This window comes from Nilaparvata lugens, chromosome 6 (genome assembly GCF_014356525.2).
Source record: "Nilaparvata lugens isolate BPH chromosome 6, ASM1435652v1, whole genome shotgun sequence".
Classification (NCBI taxonomy): Eukaryota; Metazoa; Arthropoda; class Insecta; order Hemiptera; family Delphacidae; genus Nilaparvata; species Nilaparvata lugens.
In genome coordinates this window covers 6,681,316-6,702,822 of record NC_052509.1, presented here as the reverse complement: position 1 = coordinate 6,702,822, position 21,507 = coordinate 6,681,316, and the positions used below count along the sequence as shown (strand labels likewise).

The 21,507-nt window shown below is 34.1% G+C and overlaps 1 protein-coding gene across 1 annotated transcript in view; it reads right to left on the bottom strand.

Moving 5' to 3' along the window:
• Nucleotides 1–623: 623 nt before the first annotated feature.
• Nucleotides 624–21,507, bottom strand: part of LOC111055982 (gonadotropin-releasing hormone II receptor) — a 59,895-nt gene continuing 39,011 nt past the window's right edge. Inside the window, exons 4-7 of the mRNA XM_039430034.1 lie at nt 15,303–15,486; nt 10,082–10,257; nt 8,503–8,627; nt 624–5,757 (exon numbers count right to left, since the gene is read on the bottom strand). Coding sequence (XP_039285968.1) covers nt 5,634–5,757; nt 8,503–8,627; nt 10,082–10,257; nt 15,303–15,486 — 609 coding nt within the window. The 3' untranslated portion in view covers nt 624–5,633. The remainder of the gene's footprint in view (nt 5,758–8,502; nt 8,628–10,081; nt 10,258–15,302; nt 15,487–21,507) is intronic.

The following is a 21,507-nucleotide window of genomic DNA, read 5'->3' as shown; positions in this document are numbered from 1 at the left end:
CCAATCATCTGTTTTCAACAAATAAGTTTCATAAATTGCCAATAGGTGTTAAAAACCCTCGGTTGGTGGCGATGACGCAATCTAGCTGGCTGACTACTGCGCACACATTTCATGACCCCTACCGTTTCCATCTAAATACCGTGAGGTAAACAGTACGGTACAAGTGCGGTACAGTAGGCAACAGTACAGTAACTTCAAGGTCATAATGTCATAACGGTGAATGTAGTGTTGTGCGGATTGCATACTCAGTTTTATCAAGGGGTTTTTCATTCATGCATGTTATTCTATTACGTAATTTCAGTTTATAGCTAAATTTCTTTTAATTTCTTGTAATTTCAGTTATTTCGCTCACTGTGATTCAAGATTTATTGACACTGTGACAATTCCCAGACACTGAGAAACTCCTCTAAACAAATAATCCTCAATCAGGGTAGATTCAAATAAATTATGCAATAACAAGATGGAAAATATTTATTTTACAACAATATTCAACAACAAGAAGAGTTTAATCACATAGAAATGTACATTGCTTTCAAAGACAGTTCACAATCACAATGTAATTGTAAATGATCACATATTTTTATTGAAAAGCAGCTTAGAGAATCCATTAAGCTAATATAGTTTGAAGATAAAGTATTTACATATACATTTTAGACAAATAACATTCAGATTATATAATATTTACAGTAGGCTTTGAACGTTAAACATTCCAGAGTGTATCTTAAAACTAAATATCTTAAAATTTATTGTTTCTAACTAAACTCTAGGTAGATGCAAGCTGGAATGAGTTTAGTAGGCCTACATTATAAAGAGCTTATCTTAGTTTTTCCCGAGTTCAGTGCTAATAACTATTTTTATTCATTTTAATAACTTTTTACTGTGATAATACTGTAGATTTCACTGTATTATAACAGTTTAGATTTGTTTTTAATACTTCTTTAGTTACTTGTTGTAGGCCTATATTTGGTAGACCAATATTACAATAAACTGGATTTATCGGAACTTATTGTATCATTGTAACATTGGATTGTATCGCAACTCAGTATCATAACAGGCCAATCGATAATGATTTTAATGATTATCATTATAATAACTCACTTATCCTGAACTCGTTTTTTCAAAGTACAAAATACAACCTTCATGCATTAAAATATTATTGTAAAATAATGAAATGCAGTCTTTCGGGAAACAACGATAATCATTATCAAGTTCCTTCTCCAGTAAATTCACAAATCAGTCATAATATTATTCTTTGATGTCTTATTAAATCTTTGGCTGTAGTTACTCAATTTTAATTTTTTTTTCATGGAAAATGACCCATTACTTATTGATTTGATAGCTCATGAAACAACAATTTTTGCAAATTATTCTCGTGTTTAGAGAATGAATTGAAGTTCAAATCAGTAATTTGTTTAAACATTGTTTCTATCTCCTTCTCCACCAGCGAAAAGCCAAAACAAAACTCAACAGACGTAAGTGTTGACGTTTTCAGAAAAATACATGTTCTTTCTTTTTCATGGAAGTGTTTCTAGAAGAGAATAACATTAAGATATCATCTTTGATCATTTTTGAACATACATCAAATACAGACACAAAAATTGAAAAGCTTTCATTCTTCAACTTCGAGGGTTTCTTTCTATCTCTACTTTGGTGACTGCAATAGCATTCGAACCTGACATTAAACCTTGAGAAAATACCACAAAACAATCAACAATCAAGTAGGGCTAATGTATGTTCCACCTACGTAGGTAAAGAACGAACCTGTATTATATACAAAGGCTTCTCGAGTTTAGAGTAGATTGAACAAACGCCAGTTTCAGTTAGAATCAACCGCAAGAAAGACCACCGACATTAAGTATTCAGGGTATGATTATGAAGTCGAGCGGCCCATTTCGATGAATAATTGAGTAATTATCACTCACAAAGGGGTGGAGGGGGTTTAGCGGCTCCCCATTTATTCATTAGGGGGGTAAAAGCTACCCATTTATTGTGGGGGGAGGGCGGAGTAGGCCTACCATAATAGGCCCCTTTTCTATGTAGATGCTAGAGTACTGGAGTACCTCTTGTCATTTGATGAGTAAGGATAAGATACCCCCTCGAGGTATGTCGAGGTGTTCTATCATTTTTGGGGGAAGATGAAGAAAGGGCTCCCATTTATTCAAGGGGAGGGGGCAACAAAGAAACCTGAGTTCCGAATGTGTAGATTAATAGGACAGTAGCTCCGAGTACAAAATGTTCATCATTAATAATAGATCTTGATCGACAAACTGTTGGCATTCTGAAACAGATCTGGAGGGGTTCTAAATATTGTTCATGTCCTAATTTGTTTATCAAAGAATGATGGAGTATGTAGATCTTTTCGATTTGAAATAAATTCATGGAAACGTGCGTTTGCAGTCTACCTCTATAATCATTAATCATTTACTAAATCATTGATCATTAGTGATTATTTATCAAAAATGTGTAGAAGATTGTTTCATTGATCATTCGATTCTCAACTCTAGAACTAGGATGCTATCTACCCTAATTCCACAACTTATTGTGAACTTTTAAAGATCGGTTCTGATTTTTTTCAACATCGCAATTGAAAGATTTTAATCAAAATATTTAAATTTCGTTAACTCTAGACTGACATTCTTACATCTTTTACGTTTACCTTTTATAATCTTTTGGTTAGTTTCTTTGAATTATTTTCTTATTCTCGTTCAACACCTAGAAACTAGTGTTTGCTATATACTCGTTTATCAAAAGTCACCCGTGATAAATTTTCATTACAGAAATTTCATTCTTTTATAGATTTTTTTCCATTTCTTTAATTTAATCATGATAGGTGGTAGATATCATTAACCTATTCATCCACATTGTTTTTTTATCAAATTTCTTAGTTCATCCAGTTTTTATTGGAATTAATTCGAATTTTTTGAATCTCTTCGTACAACTTTGTTAAATCTCATGTTTTTAATTTTTTTATAAATATTTCAATTTTTCATGCTTTCTGACACACTTTTTTTGACAATAGTAACGTTTCATAAAGTATGTTTCCAAATCGACAGTAGGAATGAATATTCTTCTAGTCATGTCATATTATTCTAGTCTTGTTTTATTATTTTAATCTGTTTGATTGTGAATGATCACCCTTATTCTAAAAAGATGAAGAGATATTCATATCCATTTAAGATAAATTCATTTCTTATAGTTACCATAACGTAAAGTTTATCGTTGATAAAATCCTGCTCCAGCGCTCACAATTTAAAGATATTGGATACTAATTCATGAATCAGAACAGTTTGAGATGATTTTTAATGCTATTTTTTTTGTTTCATTTGAAGAAAAATATCCGCTTCAAAATAATCATTGAACAGATTTTCCATTAAGTACAGTAGCTCTGATATGGTTGATGAAAACGTCACACTTCAAGTTTGATATTGAGATTTTAAGCACTTGAGTGACAGAAACTTTAGCAAATCCAATCATTATTGAGATTGCAGTATCTGTCTTGATACTTGCCCCACAAAAGTAATGAGGTTTCTCGAATATTACAAAGTCCATGATAGGTCATCATACTTCACAAACTTGTATAGGATACTGCTCAAATCAATCATCACATTTTTGTTTCGTATTAAAATTCAGTTTCAGTCCTTGAATCAGTATGAAACATAATATATATAATTTATTAAGTCCAGCTTTTGGTTCAGGTCAATTAAAAAGGTTCTCCGTGAAATCTTAGTGAAAAATTTATATCTTATAAACTCATCGGGAATTGTTTGCTACATCTGCGTGCAGTAGTTATATAGAAATATTGTACTATATAAATTGAATTTCAAAATTGGTTTTTGTCTCAAAATTCTCTTGCTTGCAGAATGTTTGTATAGTAGGTACTGTATCTGTGAACAGTAAAACTATAAGAGTATACTAAAGTCTTATATTGCTTCAGATTAAACTTCGGTCCCAACTAAGTCTCCTTACTTGTTCTTGACAATTGAGCGAACCCTTGTTGAAAAGTTTCTAAACAATTATAAATAATTGAGCTTTTAATCGAAACGCTTTCAGAAAGTGAACTTTGTAAGTAGTGTTTGTGTACTTGACAATGATGCAAATAGTTGCTGAGAAGTAATAGAAGTTACTGATTCGAGTAGATATTTCGAAATACGAGAAGCCTTACAAAGTGACTATCACGTTGCCGAGTTGTGTAAGCTCTGTCACAAAATTTTCACATTTGTAGAAATTATCGTCGGCAATAATTTTTTCAGATACTTGTTGACCTTCTATAGTGAACTGGTTAATGAAAAGTGATTGAACTCTTGTAAATCGTAGAAGAACAGTTATTATTGAATGATCAAGTACTTTTCGTGATAGTGCCAATTAAATAGACATCCAAAAACACGACATCACTACTTGTAAAATTACGATTAGTGACATGTGTACTTTTGAAAATAGAGTGAACACTTGCTGTAAAGTAATCAAGCACTTGTTAATCGAGTCGATATTAAAACAAAGTTCAAATTAAGTAATATTATGAACTTAATTATTATTATTAAACGAAAATCCAAATTGAATACTGGATTTTCATTTAATAATGATAATTAATTCATTAGCATTTGAATAATTGCAATATCTTCCATCTGATTATGAACTTCCAGTTCTTTAATGGCTTGTCCCAAACGTAACGTTCTCTCGTTTTGGAACAGTTTGCACGATACTCTATAAGAATCTCAGTCCTGGAAGATGTCATTTAATAAGTAATAATTCAGTAATCTAGACAATCAAGAGAACACTCACTCGAAAAATGACAAACACTTGTTGAGTCGATTTCAATATACTGTTAAGGAACAAACAACTTGCTGAATTTTTGTATGACCTGAGGTCTGGGGGGTTGGAGGTCAATACATTGGTCATGAAACAGTTCTTGACAAACAATTTAACGTTTTTTTTTAATTTAACAACACTTGAATTTAGTGTCGATCTCAATGTATCAATTAATACACTGTCAAGTGACAATCGACTTGTTAACGTTTTTTTTAAATTTAACAACACTTGTGTCATTTAGTGTCGATCTCAATGTATCAATTAATACACTGTCAAGTGACAATCAACTTGTTGCAGTTCTATATGACTTGTACCGTAACAACACTTTTGAAAACCTTTTCACATTTTGGGAAAGTACGGTAGGCTACTGTAAGTAATTCAGTTTCTCAGCGAAAACTTGCTAAAAATTGGGTAATTCCTGTCTAAAGTCGAAGGTCGAAGGTAATACTGAAAAGTTGAACAATACCACTTGTTCATAGAGTTGGTATCGATTATTATACTAACAGGCTGCAGTTCTATTACTTGTATCAAACGTTTTCACTCGTTTGAGAAGTATAATAGGCTTCTATGAGTTAATCAGTTCCTAAGCAAACACTTGCTAAAAATTGAGTACCACCTAATACTTGTTCATCGATTTGATATCAATATCAATACACAGTGAAACGACAATCAACTTGACGCAGTTCTATGACGTGAGGCGCGAACTGCACACGCTTCTCGACGACGTGGCGACGCTGCAGCGCGCTCTCGAGGCCAAGTCACGTGACCAGCGTGACGTGGCGTGACGTGACGTGGCGAGAGGTGCGCCGCATGCGACGCGTGTGATGCTACGTGAACTGTGCGCTGCGGGACGCGGGACAGGGACGGTCGGCTTCGATCAACACCAGGGAGGTCTCCTCTTGACGGTGGTTGCGGTGAAGTGACATGCGTGTGTTCACTGATGAGCCTTCCCTGCAACACAGTGATTGAGAGGTATAAGAGATTTAGAACTGAGAAAAATGAGTTTGAAACAGGGGAAAGATGGTTGAAAAAGGAATATTCCTGCCAAATCTCATTGAATTCTATCAACGCGTTTGGCCGTAAACGCGTTACATACAGACAGACAAATAATGCTTGCTTTAATATTTGCTTTTAAAGCAAATCGAGTTGCAACATAGACCTCATTACGTTCTATCAATCAAGTAAACAAGCCAACAAAAAAAGTACCTATTCAAGCCTCTTTGAAAAAAAATCACAAAAATTATGAAGTCGCATAGAGATATGCTGTTGAAGCAATTGACATGATTATGTATTTTAAAAATAATATGTTTTAAGATAGTAAATTCAAACAAAGAGGAAAATTATCTGGCCTACGGACTTTGCTAAAATCCAGCCCTGTTGTTGGTAAAAGGTGCTCTCTCTTTCTCTCTCACTCACTCTCACTCTCTCTCTCTCTGTCTATCTCTCTCACACACTCTCTCTCTCCTGTCTCTATATCAATCTAATGTCTCTCTCACCCTTTCTCTCTCTTCCATCCCTATCACTCACTCTTTCTCTCTCACTCACTCTCTCTCTCCCTCTCTCTGTCTCTTTGGTAGAGAGTTAGTGGGGAGGATATTTTTAATATTCTTTCCGAAGAATAGACATTGATATGTCCAAAGCACCGCCAATTTATGTAGATGCATAACAATATGATTATTATCTATAGTTATTATATTACAAATTGCTTTTTCATATCATATACAGTTCAATAATTATTTTCTTAGTCTATATTATGTAAATGCATCTATAATTTTGCTGTATTGTAAGCTATTGTATATAAGTGTATAAGCCAGTATATATTGTAATCTACATAAATAAAGTACTCAATCAATCAATCATATTGGAATAGGAATTCATGTTTCGTAAATATTTTGGAGCTTAGCAATGATTCCAATCATCAAGGAGCACCTTCATTTCCAATGAATTTTTGTTCTGTGCCGTTTTTTTGTAAATGTTTTGCTGAGGGTGATGCCCTCATGATATCTTGGCTTGTGCATTGGTACTGTAACAAATGGTGATGAGAGATGGATGATTGAAGTTTCATGTAGGTTTCTCTGTTTCATATTGGGTTTTCCAATTATCAGTAAAAGCTTCTTTCTCAATTCCAGCATAAGCTGCATGTTCTTGTACGCTGCCCAATTTATGTAGAAATAAGACAACAGTTTTTGAATAAATATGTAGCAAACATAGTTAATTTTGAAGATAAAGCTCTAGTTCTCCTTTCAAATGTAACACCAGATAAAATAAAAGGTATTTACAAATATATTACTAATGCGATTAACGTGCGAAATTACATCTTAGAGACTACGGGATGATCTTTTATTTATTTTTTTTCAACATCATTGTAATTGTTCATTAATGATCACAAATATTGTTGGAACTGAAGGGTTGTTTTACAGGTTGTTTATAAAGTTGTAGTAAAAGTTGTTTGTGCTTTTGAGGAGCAGGTTATTGTTTTATCTTTTGTTGTTGTAATGTCTAGTCAATATTCAATATCTGAAAGATCGTGTATTGTTTATTACTAGTACAGCTTTTTATGTCCCAGTGACATGTAAAATTACTCCCCCATATACAATCAATGATATTTTAATAGCATCAGTGTTCTTGTTATTTTTAAGAAGTCTACATCAAACTATTTCATTTCAATAGTGTTGTGCAGAATTCGAAGAGAAGTTAATCAATTGTGTTGATGTTGTAATAATTGTAATTTATGTATTGTTAGTGTGCAACTCTTTGTATGGGGCATGACCCTTATGACAAATAAAGCTTATTTATTTATTTATAATTGCAGCATAAGCTTCTAACTAGTCAATTTCTGTGGTCTTTTATACCAACTTTATACAACAATGATTCATTTTGAGATAGGAGTACATTTATGTCTAGTATTGAGATCAGAAGCTGAAAGAAAAATGGCAAAAAGGAGCAATCTATAATTATATATAAAAGCGAAATGGCACTCACTCACTGACTGACTGACTCACTCACTCACTCGCAGAACTAAAAATCTACCGGACCAAAAACGTTCAAATTTGGTAGGTATGTTCAGTTGGCCATTTAGAGGCGCACTAAGAAATCTTTTGGCAATATTTTAACTCTAAGGGTGGTTTTTAAGGGTTTAAAGTTTGTCTTTTAGCATGTATATTCTTCTTATTCTCTTAATTATAATTGAAAAATGTCCTACCATATGTTAATATAGAACTATAATCTAGAGAGAGTACCTCTTCGAAACAGTTGTTAACTGGTAACTAAATTGATAATTTTGTCAGGTTGGCATTGAGTTGAGTTGACTTTGTTAGGTTGGCACCAAGTTGAAGATTGAGATACATTTATCGCGGAAAAATTGATTGGGCACTGCTACTTCAATCATAGCTATCCCTGGGAATATTATATTACTAGCCGTCCGGCTCGCTTCGCTTGCCATATCCGTTTAGCCAGACGTTTAGTCTGGATCGTCCTAACATATGATAAAAATGCTCAAATGAAAAATGCAGGCGAGCGAAGCGAGCCTGATGATCTCATTCTTGGACGATCCAGTCGGGGGTCCAGGGGGCGGAGCCCCCTGGCTAGACGGATATGGCGAGCGAAGTGAGCCTGACGGCTAGTATAGAATAAAAGTAGATAAAAGCAAAATATTGCTCTCAGATATTTTTTTCATGAATTCAGTTTTAAACCAACCTTTGGCTTCCTTTTTTCTTCTTCTTTCCCGGCCTCCAAAGGTGAAAGGCGCCATAAATAATGGGATTGACTAGGCTGTTGGACATGCCAAAGAAGAAGATGGCCTTCTGTAGTTCCTCGCTCAACTGCAATTCAATGCAAAATCGAATTCTATCAGTACTAAAGCTTCAAAAAATATTGAATCACTCCTGTAATAATCAAGTTACATATAAATATATGCAAAATCAAATTCTATCAATCGAAAGTTTCAAAAAATATTGAATCATTCCTGAAATAATCAAGTTACATGTAAATATTTTGCACTTGGAAGATCTGTCAATAACCGGTTATAAGCATAATACATTCTCCTTGCTGTCAAAGCTTACATGTCTAACAACACAAAGAAACATTTTTCTCATCTCTAATCAGCTTTGTGGAATAAATTATCAAGAGTGTAAAGTTTAAAGCATGATGTCTGCCTTAAATCGATTTGTCATCAGAATAAATATCCAAATCACTTCTAAAATTTGTCATGAATATTTATGTTTACTTAATTCAAGTTTATATTTTCTCTAGAGGTTAAGATTTCCTAAACATTTCATAAAGTTAGCTTATTTCAATTCATCACAGTGATGAATCCTAAATAGCATACTCTGACTTGAGATCTTCTATCAATATCAACAGATCTTCGTTGAATAGATTAATGGATTTCATAAATGAATTTTTCAAATAATTAATAGTAATACTGATCCAAAAACTTTCTAGGAGTAGAGAAGATGATTTCGAGAAATAATTGTAATTTTATTGATGGAATACAAAATTAAAACGAATCAGATCTTTGTTACTTGAAGTTTTATTTATTTATTTATTTTATTTATCTATTTATTTATTTACAGCAATATGGGAGCATACGGGAAAACCCAAAAATTGCTCCCCAATCAAAAAATTACAATAAGCACTTTACAAAAAAACTTAAAAATCGAGAGAAAGACATAAGGAAAAAACTATTTCATATTTGTGAAGAGAAAAAAATGTGATGAGAATCTAAATATACTGAAAACTTAATATACTAAATACTAGATACTATACTATTATTATACTGTACTAGAAACCATTTACAATATGAGAAAATAATGAGAGGGGAATCAAGAAAATACAAATAACATTCCAATAATGAGATAAATGATAACAGAGCTAAGAATGAAAGGAAGTCATCTACTAAATATGGTACTCTATGTAAGTTGATGAGGTCTAGCGTGGGAAAAATAGGTGTCACATTGGGTGGAGCCGCTTACATGCCTTCTTGAACTGACTGGGATTCATATGAAAAAGGTCTAGGTGAAAACTATGGTAATTATAAAGATTCATCATGCGGTTGATTGGAGAATTGAAGTGACTATTGGAGCTGCATTTGGGGAGGAAGAAATCTGAAGCCGGAACGCCGTGAAACTGAAGACACATATATATTCAGCAATGAAAGGAGGTAGATTGATTGGACACGGTTGTTCAATAATCTCATCGTTAAAAATATAATCTCAAATAAAATAATCAGTCAATCTATGGGATTTATTTTCGAAAATACAGGAATAACGTTACTCACATGTTTATCAGGATTGAGGAACACGAAAATGATCATCATACTGTAGTATGGCGTCCACCAGACTATGAAAGTGGTCACAATCACCACGGAGATCCGAAAACTCTTCATTTTCGCCCTGTGAATCAGTCTGTGTCTTGTAGGGTCCGATTTACCCGTCACCTCCATTTTATCAGACTCTGTAACAGAAATGAGATAATTGTAAATTGAAAAGGAATAAACATTATAATGATGAAAGGAAATTTGCTCTCAGGAGAAAATAAGTATAGGGAAGAAGGGTCTATAAGTGAATAAGTGTAGGTGAAAGGGAACACAAGAGAGAGAAAAAAGAAGTATGGGAGAAGGAAGAAGTATGGGAGGAGGAAGAGTGAGTTAGAAGGAAGAAGTATGGGAGAAGGAAGAAGTATGGGAGAAGGAAGAAGTATGGGAGGAGGAAGAGTGAGTTAGAAGGAAGAAGTATGGAAGAAGGAAGAAGTATGGGAGAAGGAAGAAGTATGGAAGAAGAAAAAATTATTGAAGAAGGAAGAAGTGAGTGATAAGGGAGAAGTATGGGGGAGTAAATAGGTATGAAATAAGGGAGAAGGATGGAAGAAGGAAGAAGTATGGGAGAAGAAACAAGTATGGGAGAAGGAAGGAGTATGGTAGGGGAAAGAAGTATGGTAGGAGGAAGAAGTATGGGAGAAGGAAGTAGTATGGGAGAAGGAAGAAGTGAGTGATAAGGAAAAAGTATGGAAGAAGGAAGAATTGAGTGATAAGGAAGAAGTATGCGAGAAGGAAGAAGTATGGGAGAAGAAAGAAGTATGGTAGGAGGAAGAAGTATGGGAGAAGGAAGTAGTATGGGAGAAGGAAGAAGTGAGTGATAAGGAAAAAGGATGGAAGAAGGAAGAAGTATGGGAGAAGGAAGAGGTGAGTGAGAAGGAAGAAGTATGGGGGAAGAAAAAAGTATGAGAGAAGGAAAAAGTATGGTAGGAGGAAGAAGTATGGTAGAAGAAAGAATTGAGTGAGAAGGAAGAAGTATGGGAGAAGAAGAGAGAAGTATGGAAGAAGGAAGAAGTATGGAAGAAGAAAGAAGTATGGGAGAAAAAAGAGGTGAGTGAGAAGGGAAAGTATGGGATAAGGAAGAGGTGAGTGAGAAGGAAGAAGTATGGGGGAAGAAAAAAGTATGAGAGAAGGAAAAAGAATGGTAGAAGGAAGAAGTATGGAAGAAGGAAGAAGTATGGGAGAAGGAAGAAGTATGGAAAAAGGCATAAGTATGGGAGAAACGAGAAGTATGGAAGGATGTGGATGAAATCAATATTGAATATGGTAACACAAAAGTGAAGATGGGAGAAAAATGAGAGTAGAATGAAAATATATACAAAAATACCATTTTGCTATTCTGGGAATCAGAAAACCAGAATTTCCATTAGTTATCATCGAAAATGAAATGTCGATCAAAGAAATAATGAATGAAAGAATCATTGTAATCTATGAGTGAATCAGAGGCCAGAGTAATAACAAGCATGTCAACTGAATCTAAAATGGATCGCAAACCAATTAGAGGCTCGATTGCATGTTGATGAAAGCAACAATCAGGACTTATTTATTTTTTATAGGACTTATTTATTCAAATATAGGACTTATTTTATCTGTGCAACAATTCTCAGAAACCCAAATTGATTCTTAGTATGCTATCACTCGAGTACAGGTTTTCCTCTCATTATTTTTTTTCGAATTTTTGCACATGTTTATTACTTTTTGTACTGGCTAGCAACAAATGAAAAAGGTCCATGTGTAACGTAACTGTATAAAATTTTGAATCTTTCAATCCATGAGTATTCATAATTTTTTCTGTTTCTCTGAATAGATTCTGTAGAAACAATCAAGGTTTTATGTAATGTCATAGATTTTTTTTCATTTTGTCTTAATAGATTCTGTAGAAACAATCAGGGTTTCATGTAACATCATATATTTTTTCATTTTCTTTAAATAGATTCTGTAGAAACTATCAGGGTTTCATGAAATGCCATAGATTTTTTTAGTTTCTCTAAATAGATTCTGTAGAAACAATCAGGGTTTCATGTAATGATTTTTTCATTTTCTCTAAATGGATTCTGTAGAAACATTCAGGGTTTTATTTGTAATGGTGCTCAATTCTGTGAAAGCAATTGAGGATTGCATAAAATGTAACTCTATTTCAAAATGTTTCTGAGAGAAACGGGACATTGTTTTAAGGAACTGATTTTCAAAATTTTAATAAACTGATGACATCTAACTTCTGCTTTCAATAGTTAGTATTCCAAGAACAAAATTAACAGTATCTTCTGTTTCTTAGAAATCTCTTTTTCTGCGAAAAGTGGTGGAGGCACCTTCCTATTCTAGTCTGGCATAATTTTTCTTCTCTCCAACCCCAAACAATCCTCTTAGAATTCCTCCCCTCCCTTTCTCTTCCTACTATTCCTTTTCCTTGAGAAAGATGTAACGTAGGAGGGATTTTCCGTTTTATCCCATTTTCCTAAATATACCCCCACCCCCATCATCCTCCTTTTCTAACAAGACCGATTGTAATGTTTTCCGATGCATGAATTTTTTTGCCTGGATACAATTTCGCATCAAACCTTCAAACCTTCAATCCAGCATGTGATTTGGAAACATGTTTCTCGACTATTTTCGAGTAGGGTGATACGGAAACATGTTTTTCCGGAGCAGGAGCCCCAGGAACATGTTTTATTTCTGCGGAGTTTGAATATATTTTTGAAGTGGCTGGTCCTCTCTTGAAATCTGCGTTAGTCGGTGTGGAAGGGGAGTCAGTGACTGAGATGAAAATGTGGAAATGCTTTTATGCAGCTGAGAGCTGTGAGTCTGAGAGGCTTGTTGGAGAGAAAAGCGGCTTCTGAAAGAGTTTTATTATAATAAGTGGCGACCTTGCTGATATTCTATCATTGCTGTTCCACAATGGTTCCCTTGGAATTTTGAGACTGAAACTATTCAAATCTGTTCTCGATTGGGAATTATTCAGATCTGTAGTGATTGGGGTGGTCACTGATGACAGTACAAGTGTGTTGAGCATGTTTGTACACACATTCTCATCATACATGTTGTGTCATCAGTGAAAGGCTTCAAACCAATGTTTTTGAGGCCAGATTTTAGTGTTATTTGTTTATCTTATTTTGGCTGCTCTATTTGAATTTGAATTATTTTTGTATCATTTTAAAAATTTTATAAATTGAAAAATGTGCTATCTTTCTCAGAATGCAAACAGGTAAATACGGCTCTAGTAGAATCCCTAATGCGATATGGTTTAATAGTTTGGGGTGGGACTTTCGATACCCATATTAAAAACCTTTTTCTAATACAAAAATTCATCATAAAGACAATTTTAAAGAAACCTAGAACTTATGATAGCAAGATTTTGTTCAGTGAATTTGATTTTAAAACTATACGACAGTTATATCTCAGTTGCATAACAAATTACAGTTTTAAATACGAGCATAATTTCCCTCTAGCCGATGACATAAATTATAATCTTAGACCTAATACAATAAGAAAATATGAAATATATAACACCAACTCAGCTCTTCTTAGAAGGCAACTCTACTACATTAGCAGTAAATTCATAAATATACTAGAAAGTGAATTTCCACTTGATAATTTCCGAAATAATAAACACAGAAAAAGAGCCATAGAGGCATGGCTGAACTTGAATTATTTCCAATCGTTGACTTTTATACAATATCAACTTCATATTATAAATTATATTTTCGAATACTTCATACGCTAATTCAAGTTTATATATTACATCCCTGATTAAGCTGATTTACGAACTCACACTGGCGCACAAGGAATCTTCCTTTTGCCGGTGTTTTTGCCTCACCTACTGTACTTTGCATGTGAACATAAATTGAATCTTCATTTTATAACTATTATTTATAATATAAAGGATATCATTCCGTTATTATATCCAATTAAATAAACGTATGTATCTTGGTTTAAGTGCAGTAGCATATACTTATATTTATTTTTTGTAAAGCTTTTTTGTATTTTGTTTTTGGCAAATAAAATTCATTCATTCATTTCAATTTGTAATTTTATAGAGGTTTATGCACGGTATTGATTGTTTTTTATCATGTTAGAAGCTGCTGTAAACAGCTGTATTTTGTTCGAATTCTTTCCTGATGCACAACATGCATGACGAGAATTTGTGTACACAAATGCTCAACAACATTGTCCCGTCATTAGTTGCCACCCTTCGATTCAGATTTGTTCCTTTCTCACTAGAAAGCGTTTCTATTTTATCATTGTCCATGGTGTTAGAATCATTAACGGAAATATAACTGAATTTTAGTTAAAATTTAGATTTCAAATTGATTTCCTACGACGACTAGATAATCTATTTATTGTCAATGGTGATAACTCAGATACAAGTAAGTTTACTATAAATAGTATTTCTATCGGGTGATTTAAAAAGGACTTTAGAACTATGAAAATTCATATAAATCTTTGCTGGTTTTGGTGTTTGTTTAAGGAAAACACTCCAAGCTTTGACTCGCGTAATCCGCTAGTGCCTGGTCACGCCGCACACCGCTAGCGTCAGTTACATCAAGATGGCTGCCTTCACTGGACCCGAGCGTGCTATCTGAGTGTTCTGGTTTGAAAATCGGCATTGTGTACCTTGATATGTTGCAAAAATTTTTGATACCACAGATCGATGAGGATGGCCGAGAACGAAATGTTTTCTTTATTCAAGATGACGCACCACCACACTCTAACTGACGCCCGGGAATTTCTTAATGACCGCTTTCCAAATCAGTGGATTGGCCGTAATGCGCCAATTGCATGGGCCCCCTCGTTTCCCAGACTAACATTGCTGGATTTTCTTCTGGGGTTTCATAAAAGATATGGTGTATGTACCTCCTTTGCCAGCCACTCTACCTGAACTTAGAGCAAGGATTTGCGCTGCTGTTGAGCAAGTTACACCTGAAATGCTTGTAAGAGACTGGGAAGAAATCGACTATCGATGGGATGTCTGCAGGATAACCAACGGAAGTCACATAGAATATCTCTAGTTTAAGGCAAACAAACTTGAAGTGTTTTTTCTTCAAAACAACACCAAAACCAGCTCTGCACCTTGTTTAATATGATTTAAATGAATTTTCAAAGTTGTAAAGTACTTTTTGAATCACCAGGTATAATGATCAAGTTTGTTTTGTTGAAAGAACTAGTTTTTATTCACTTTTCTACTCACTAGAGAGCGTAATGATTGTTGACACATAGGTGGAGACGAGGATCAGAAGCGGCAGCATGAACATGCAGACGAAACTGAATCCGGTGTACAGTTGCTCTTGCCATGGTTCCGTGTAGAAACCATAGGTCACACATTGGTAGAACTCCTCCACAAATGGTCCACGGCTCACCCTGAAGATCACCAACTGGAAAAAAAATATTATAGAAAATAATTGTTTCAATGAAATGAAATCTTTGTTTCATGGAGAGAAAATGTGTGCTAAAGCTATGATGAACCCTTTTAAAATGAATAGCACCGTTAAATTAATTCGATAGAGCAAACCTCTTCCCACTCACCCTAAATATCACCAATTTGACCAAATGATATAGAAAATTATTGTTCCAATGGAATAGAATTCTTTGTTTCATAGAGATGAAATGTGTGCTAAAGCTATGATGAACCCCTATAAAATGAATAACAGCGTTGAATTAACTCGATAGAGCAAACCTCTTCCTACTCACCCTAAATATCACCATTAACCAAATATTATAGAAAATGATTGCTTCAATGAAATTAAATTCTTTGTTTCATAGAGAAAAAATGTGTGCTGTAGAGCTTAAATGAACCCCTATAAAATGAATAACACCGTTAAATTAATTCGATAGAGCAAACCTCTTCCTACACACCCCAAATATCATCAACCAGACAAAATATTATAGAAAACGATTGCTTCAATGAAATAGAATTCTTTGTTTCATAGAGAGAAAATGTGTGCTATAGAGCTTAAATGAACCCCTTTGAAATGAATAACACCATAAAATGGATTCGATAGAGTGAACCTCTCTATCACGAATAAATCAATAATAAAAATCTTCCCCCATTCTCGAGATTTGTCTTATGCTGGGAATAGACTAAACGAGCATAGAGTTAGAGCACGAGCTCTGAAGCATAAAACATATAGAAACAACCCGACACATGAAAATGTTATAAATTATGTCTCCAAAAGTGTTTGTATCCAATGTTAGTTCTCATGGTTTTAGAGCATCTAAACAGATTTATCCAGATTTCTATTAATATTTGTTAATAACAAGCATTTGCTTGTTTGGTCTAAAGGTGCTTACAGATATACGCGCCGCGAACATGAGCAATTCACTTTTAATCAGCTGATGCCAAGCTTCTTATATCTGTATCTTACCGTTTCTGTCAAAATACAGATATAGTCAGCTGATTAAAAGTGAATTGCTCATGTTCGCGGCGCGTATATCTGTACGCACCTTAAGCCTAGCCTAAGACAAATCGTCGGAGTGAAAGAACGAGGCTCTTTTGTATCAAAAGTTCAAATTTACATTCAAATTCATTTATTTGCCATAAAATAATACAGATTGATAAAATAAATATTCTAACTTACAAAATGGCACTACCGGCAAAGAAAACTTGTGCGCCGGCAGTGAGACTAAGTGTGGGCAGTTTCACATTCCCGAAATTTGAAATTTTGCCTGAAATTTAGCCGGTTAGTTGTCACTCTACGATCATTGTTGTCTCTACAGTAAATATAGACTTCCTTAAACTTAATAGAAACTAGAACTATCTTAAACTACTACTTGTCTCACAATAACATCAACTTCCAAAATAAACTTCAGTAGTGACAAGAACGTTCCAACAGAAATACGTTGTCTTTGTTTTTATCCTCCTTTTCTATCCCCTCATACATTATGTATTAACATTTTATTCTCTACTCCTTTCTTCCAGTACATTTCCATCTGAAACTGCTTCAGTGTTTCCGTACCACTCTTATCATTCAGTCTAGGTCTCCTGTATTCACCATTTAAGCTTTCCTTTTCACCCTCATTCACTAGTGCGTTTCATTCTCTTCTTAACAAACTATTTGTCTCTTGAGATTCACTAGTATAATTTGTCTTAGGATTTTTCATCAAAAGAAGTCCCAACTTAGACAATAATATGTATAATAAGTACAATAGTAAGTCCCAACTTATACAACCTGTATTCTCCATTTAAGCTTTCCTTTTCACCTCATCCACTTCTTAAAAAACTACTTGTCACTGGATATTCTATACCATAAATAATAATAATAATAATAATAATAATAATAATAATAATAATAATACCATAATTTGTCTCGAGATTTTTCATCAAGAGAAGATTAAACCGAGAACGCATAAATAGCTCGATTGATCTTGTAGTCCAATCCTCAAACATTATTTTCATTTTTAACCTTTTTATAAGTCACCGAGCCCCATACACATCACTCTGAATGTGAACTTAATATTTTTCAATTTAAAACTTTTAATTTCTCTGTAGTTTAGTTTCTGTAGCAGTGATCCATTTCCAAGTATGCTTTAAAATACGTCATTTGCCATCAACTCCTGTTAAATTGATGAGAGAATCTTTACCAATTAAAACTACTGAGATAATACATTTATTCAAATACTTATGAATCAAGAACGAAAAATTATTATTAAACTAGCTGGCCCGGCGAACTTCGTACCCCCAAATATAGTTTAATACATCACATGACAAACTTTAGCTGGATACACACCTGAGAAGGCGCGATGCGGAATTTTATTTATATAGATAATTTTCCAACTGAAAAATAAATAATTTACTGAAATTCTGAACACCGAAGACAGCAAAATTATTCGAAACAAAGCAATGTCTTTAGAGCATGTACGTCTTCTACCTGAGGCCGCACTGCTGGATGGTTACACACAGAACAGTCATTTTGTTTTTAGTCGGGGCGTTTAGAATAAAATACATGGGCGGTTATGGAGCGGCACACACTCTTGTCTACTATCTACCGACGGCTGTTGGATGACGCAATGATTATAAAAGCTGATTTTTTTATTTGTGTGTGTGACCAGCTCACAAATCTTCTCGCATAAGGATTACATGTAAACTTTGAAGGACCGTAGGAAAGAGTCCTGACGTTGGATTATAAATTTGATAAGCCATAAAACTGGTCCTGAACATAACGAACACAACTGAAAAAAGTCATCAAATTTGGTGCACACATAAAAAAGTTATTGAATGAAAATTCAAAATTTGAGGTTCGATTTCTATTTAATCTATATAATAATATATAGATTTCGAATAGTAGCGCTCATCGTATTTCGATCTACCTGTTCACCCTGTTGTCGATATTTGCAGTAGCAGAAGTCTTCGGGGTGATTTACAGCATTTAATTTGGTTTTTTGTTTAATAATAATATTATTAAAACCTTGACCTTTTACAAAATGTGGATTTGATAAAATTACTCAAATAATATCAACCAGTACATACAACCAATCAATCTTCAAGTTCACGCTCTCTTTCTGGCCAATAGGCGGACTTGGTTCAAGCTACTAGCTACTGGCATATGATTGGTTGAAATCGTAAGATGGCGGCTTCCCAACTCATTGGCCAATCAGAGTGCTTGCTGAGTCTAGGGGCATGGATACGATACCACGTTTATATTCTATTCTATAATTGGTTGATGTTGAATGTCAAGTTGCTCAGTAAGCTTGGGTTTCTATGGAATTCATGAAATTTTATGGAATTATGAGACTCATTGGCCAATCAGAGTGATTGCTGAGTCTAGGGGCATGAATACGATACCACGTTTATATTTCATTTAATAGTCTAATTGGTTAATGTTGAATGTTAAGAAGATCAAAAAACTTGGGCTTCTATGGAATTCATGAAATTTTATGGAATTATGAGACTCTTTGTTATGTCATGCTATTCATCTTATAAATGTGAGATAACCTACATAATTGTAACAATATTTTAATTTTTCTAATCGTTGGGGAGATTATTCACCTCGATTCATTATCACAGATTTCTGACATTATTACAGATTTGTTCTTAGAATTTTGACTTGATAGATTTCGTCTGGCGGGCTTCTTACGTTTAGCTCAACGTCACTTTATTTGATAGAGAACGGTTTTCATCCCTATTTGATGATGGTACAATAATTGTCAAGCAGTTTCTAAACGTTAGCACAAGGTCTCTCAATAGAGTAATAATACTCTTAGCAGATAAGAGTAATAATACGTTGATAATGTACGCAGATAAGAGTTTAAGTTGATAATGTTTTTACCTTGTTAATTATACTTTGATTATCTGATCACACAACTGGATACGTGATCAGTATAATTTCCAAGATACTATTTAATTTCTACTTTTGTAATTTGTAATTTGAGGAGGAAATAAATTCATTTATTCATTTATTCATAATACTCTTAATAACTTTGCAGAACATTTGATAACAAATAATCACAAGTTCACAATTAAGGAGAATGTTGAGTTTCTGCATGTTAATAACAAAGGCAGATCTTTGAATATTCTAGAGGCTTTAGAAATAGAAAGAGTAATTAAGGAAAATTCCCAGTATAGTTTAAATGACCAGATTAATTCAACCAATGCAAAACTACGATTTTAGTTTTATCATAAAATTGTAAGCATACAGTAGTCAATAGTTTTTCCATTCACATATTTATTTTATCATCTTTCACAGTTGTTTTCTTGGTTCTCATCTTGTACTGAAAGTAAATTTTGTTATCATGTCTATTCTGTTGCTTATTTTGTCACACCGTTGAGTGGGAGGAGACTGTCTAGCTGGGCCAATGGCAGGTGTTCATGCCCTTGACCAATAGCAGTACTCGCCTACTAGTATTAATTCTGTTGCTCTTGTATTTAGTTTTAGTTTATCAGAGATTGACAATGATGTGATAACCGAAACCAGTCTTTCTAAGTATCAATAAATCTGTGGTTTTTGACAAATTTCTTAGTCTTTTTCATTCAAGAGTAATAATAATTAACGCATTGTAATTGATGCAACGCAGTGGAGAAGAAATGTTTCAATGCAGTTAGAAGCGAAGTAAAGTGCATCCATTGGAATTTTTGGGTGGAAATTGAGGTAAAAGTTCGGGAAAGTGCATTCACTGTCAAACGTGGGCTGTAAATGGGGTACATGGGTGAATTCTTCTCGAGGAAAAAGCTCAGAATTTCCAGTTGCCTGAACATCCTAATGACATCTCATCATCGCCGTTCAGTTAAGAGTCTTTGTTCTTTGAAATGCTCTCACTGTCCGCACCCAGAGATAGGTCAGAAGTCGGCTTTTTCAAGCTTTTGTCACCTCTTTTAAAGGCTTGATGTCACGGAGAATTGAGGAGAAGAGAATATTCGTGACAAAAATTGCAGTAATTGACCGAACGTAGTGAGGTCTATGTTTTAACTTGGATTTTATTTTGTCTGTCTGTATGTAACGCGATTACGGCCGAACGCGTTGATAGAATTCGATGGGATTTGGCAGGAATTTTCCTTTTTCAACTGCGCGTCGATGTATATACAAGGCTTTTTGAAATTTTGCATTTTAAGGATAATATGAAAAGAAAAGGAATTCCTCCATACTCTGATATCACACAATATAATATATATTGTTTTACATGACAATCCCAATTATATAATATATAGTGTGATATCAGAGTATGGAGGAATTCTTTTTCTTTTCATTATTATCCTTAAAATGCAAAATTTCAAAAAGCCTTGTATATACATCGACGCGCAGTTGAAAAAGGAATATTCCTGCCAAATCTCATCGAATTCTAAATTCGAATTATATCATCTACACTGGGGGTATTCACAATTTTTTTTGGTTCTTTTAGGTAGCTAAAGTGCTATTTGATAACTCTGGATTGTGAACGCCCCATCTAAAAAACCATCTGCTATTAGCTAACTGCAGTAGCGATCCAAGCGGATAATTTGTGTAACTCAAAGTTAGTTTGAAAAAGTAAGATCATAAACATATGGCTGCCGCTTTAAAAGAGATAGCTAGAATTAGCGGACTCAAACCTGCGCTATCTGCTATCTCGTCTGTTAATTTTTTTGTAACGTACCACTATAGCATTGAGTTAACACAGACTTAGCAAATAGCTGGAGATAGCGAATAGCTCGACTTAGCCAGCTATCTCCAACATTGTGAATACCCCTTTTGAAGATAGGATCAATCAGACTACAGAATTATTCATAATCAATCAGCTGACTAGTGGATTATTCATTGCATGCATTACACAGATGTCTGGCCGTGTCTATTTCTATAAGGTAGGGTTTCAATATTTTCCATGATGCGAGCCAAACAGTAGGTATCAATATTCTCACACATGAAAAACAAATTCAATAGGTGATTGAAAATAAAATAAAAAAACGATATGATGGGAATGTAAGTGGT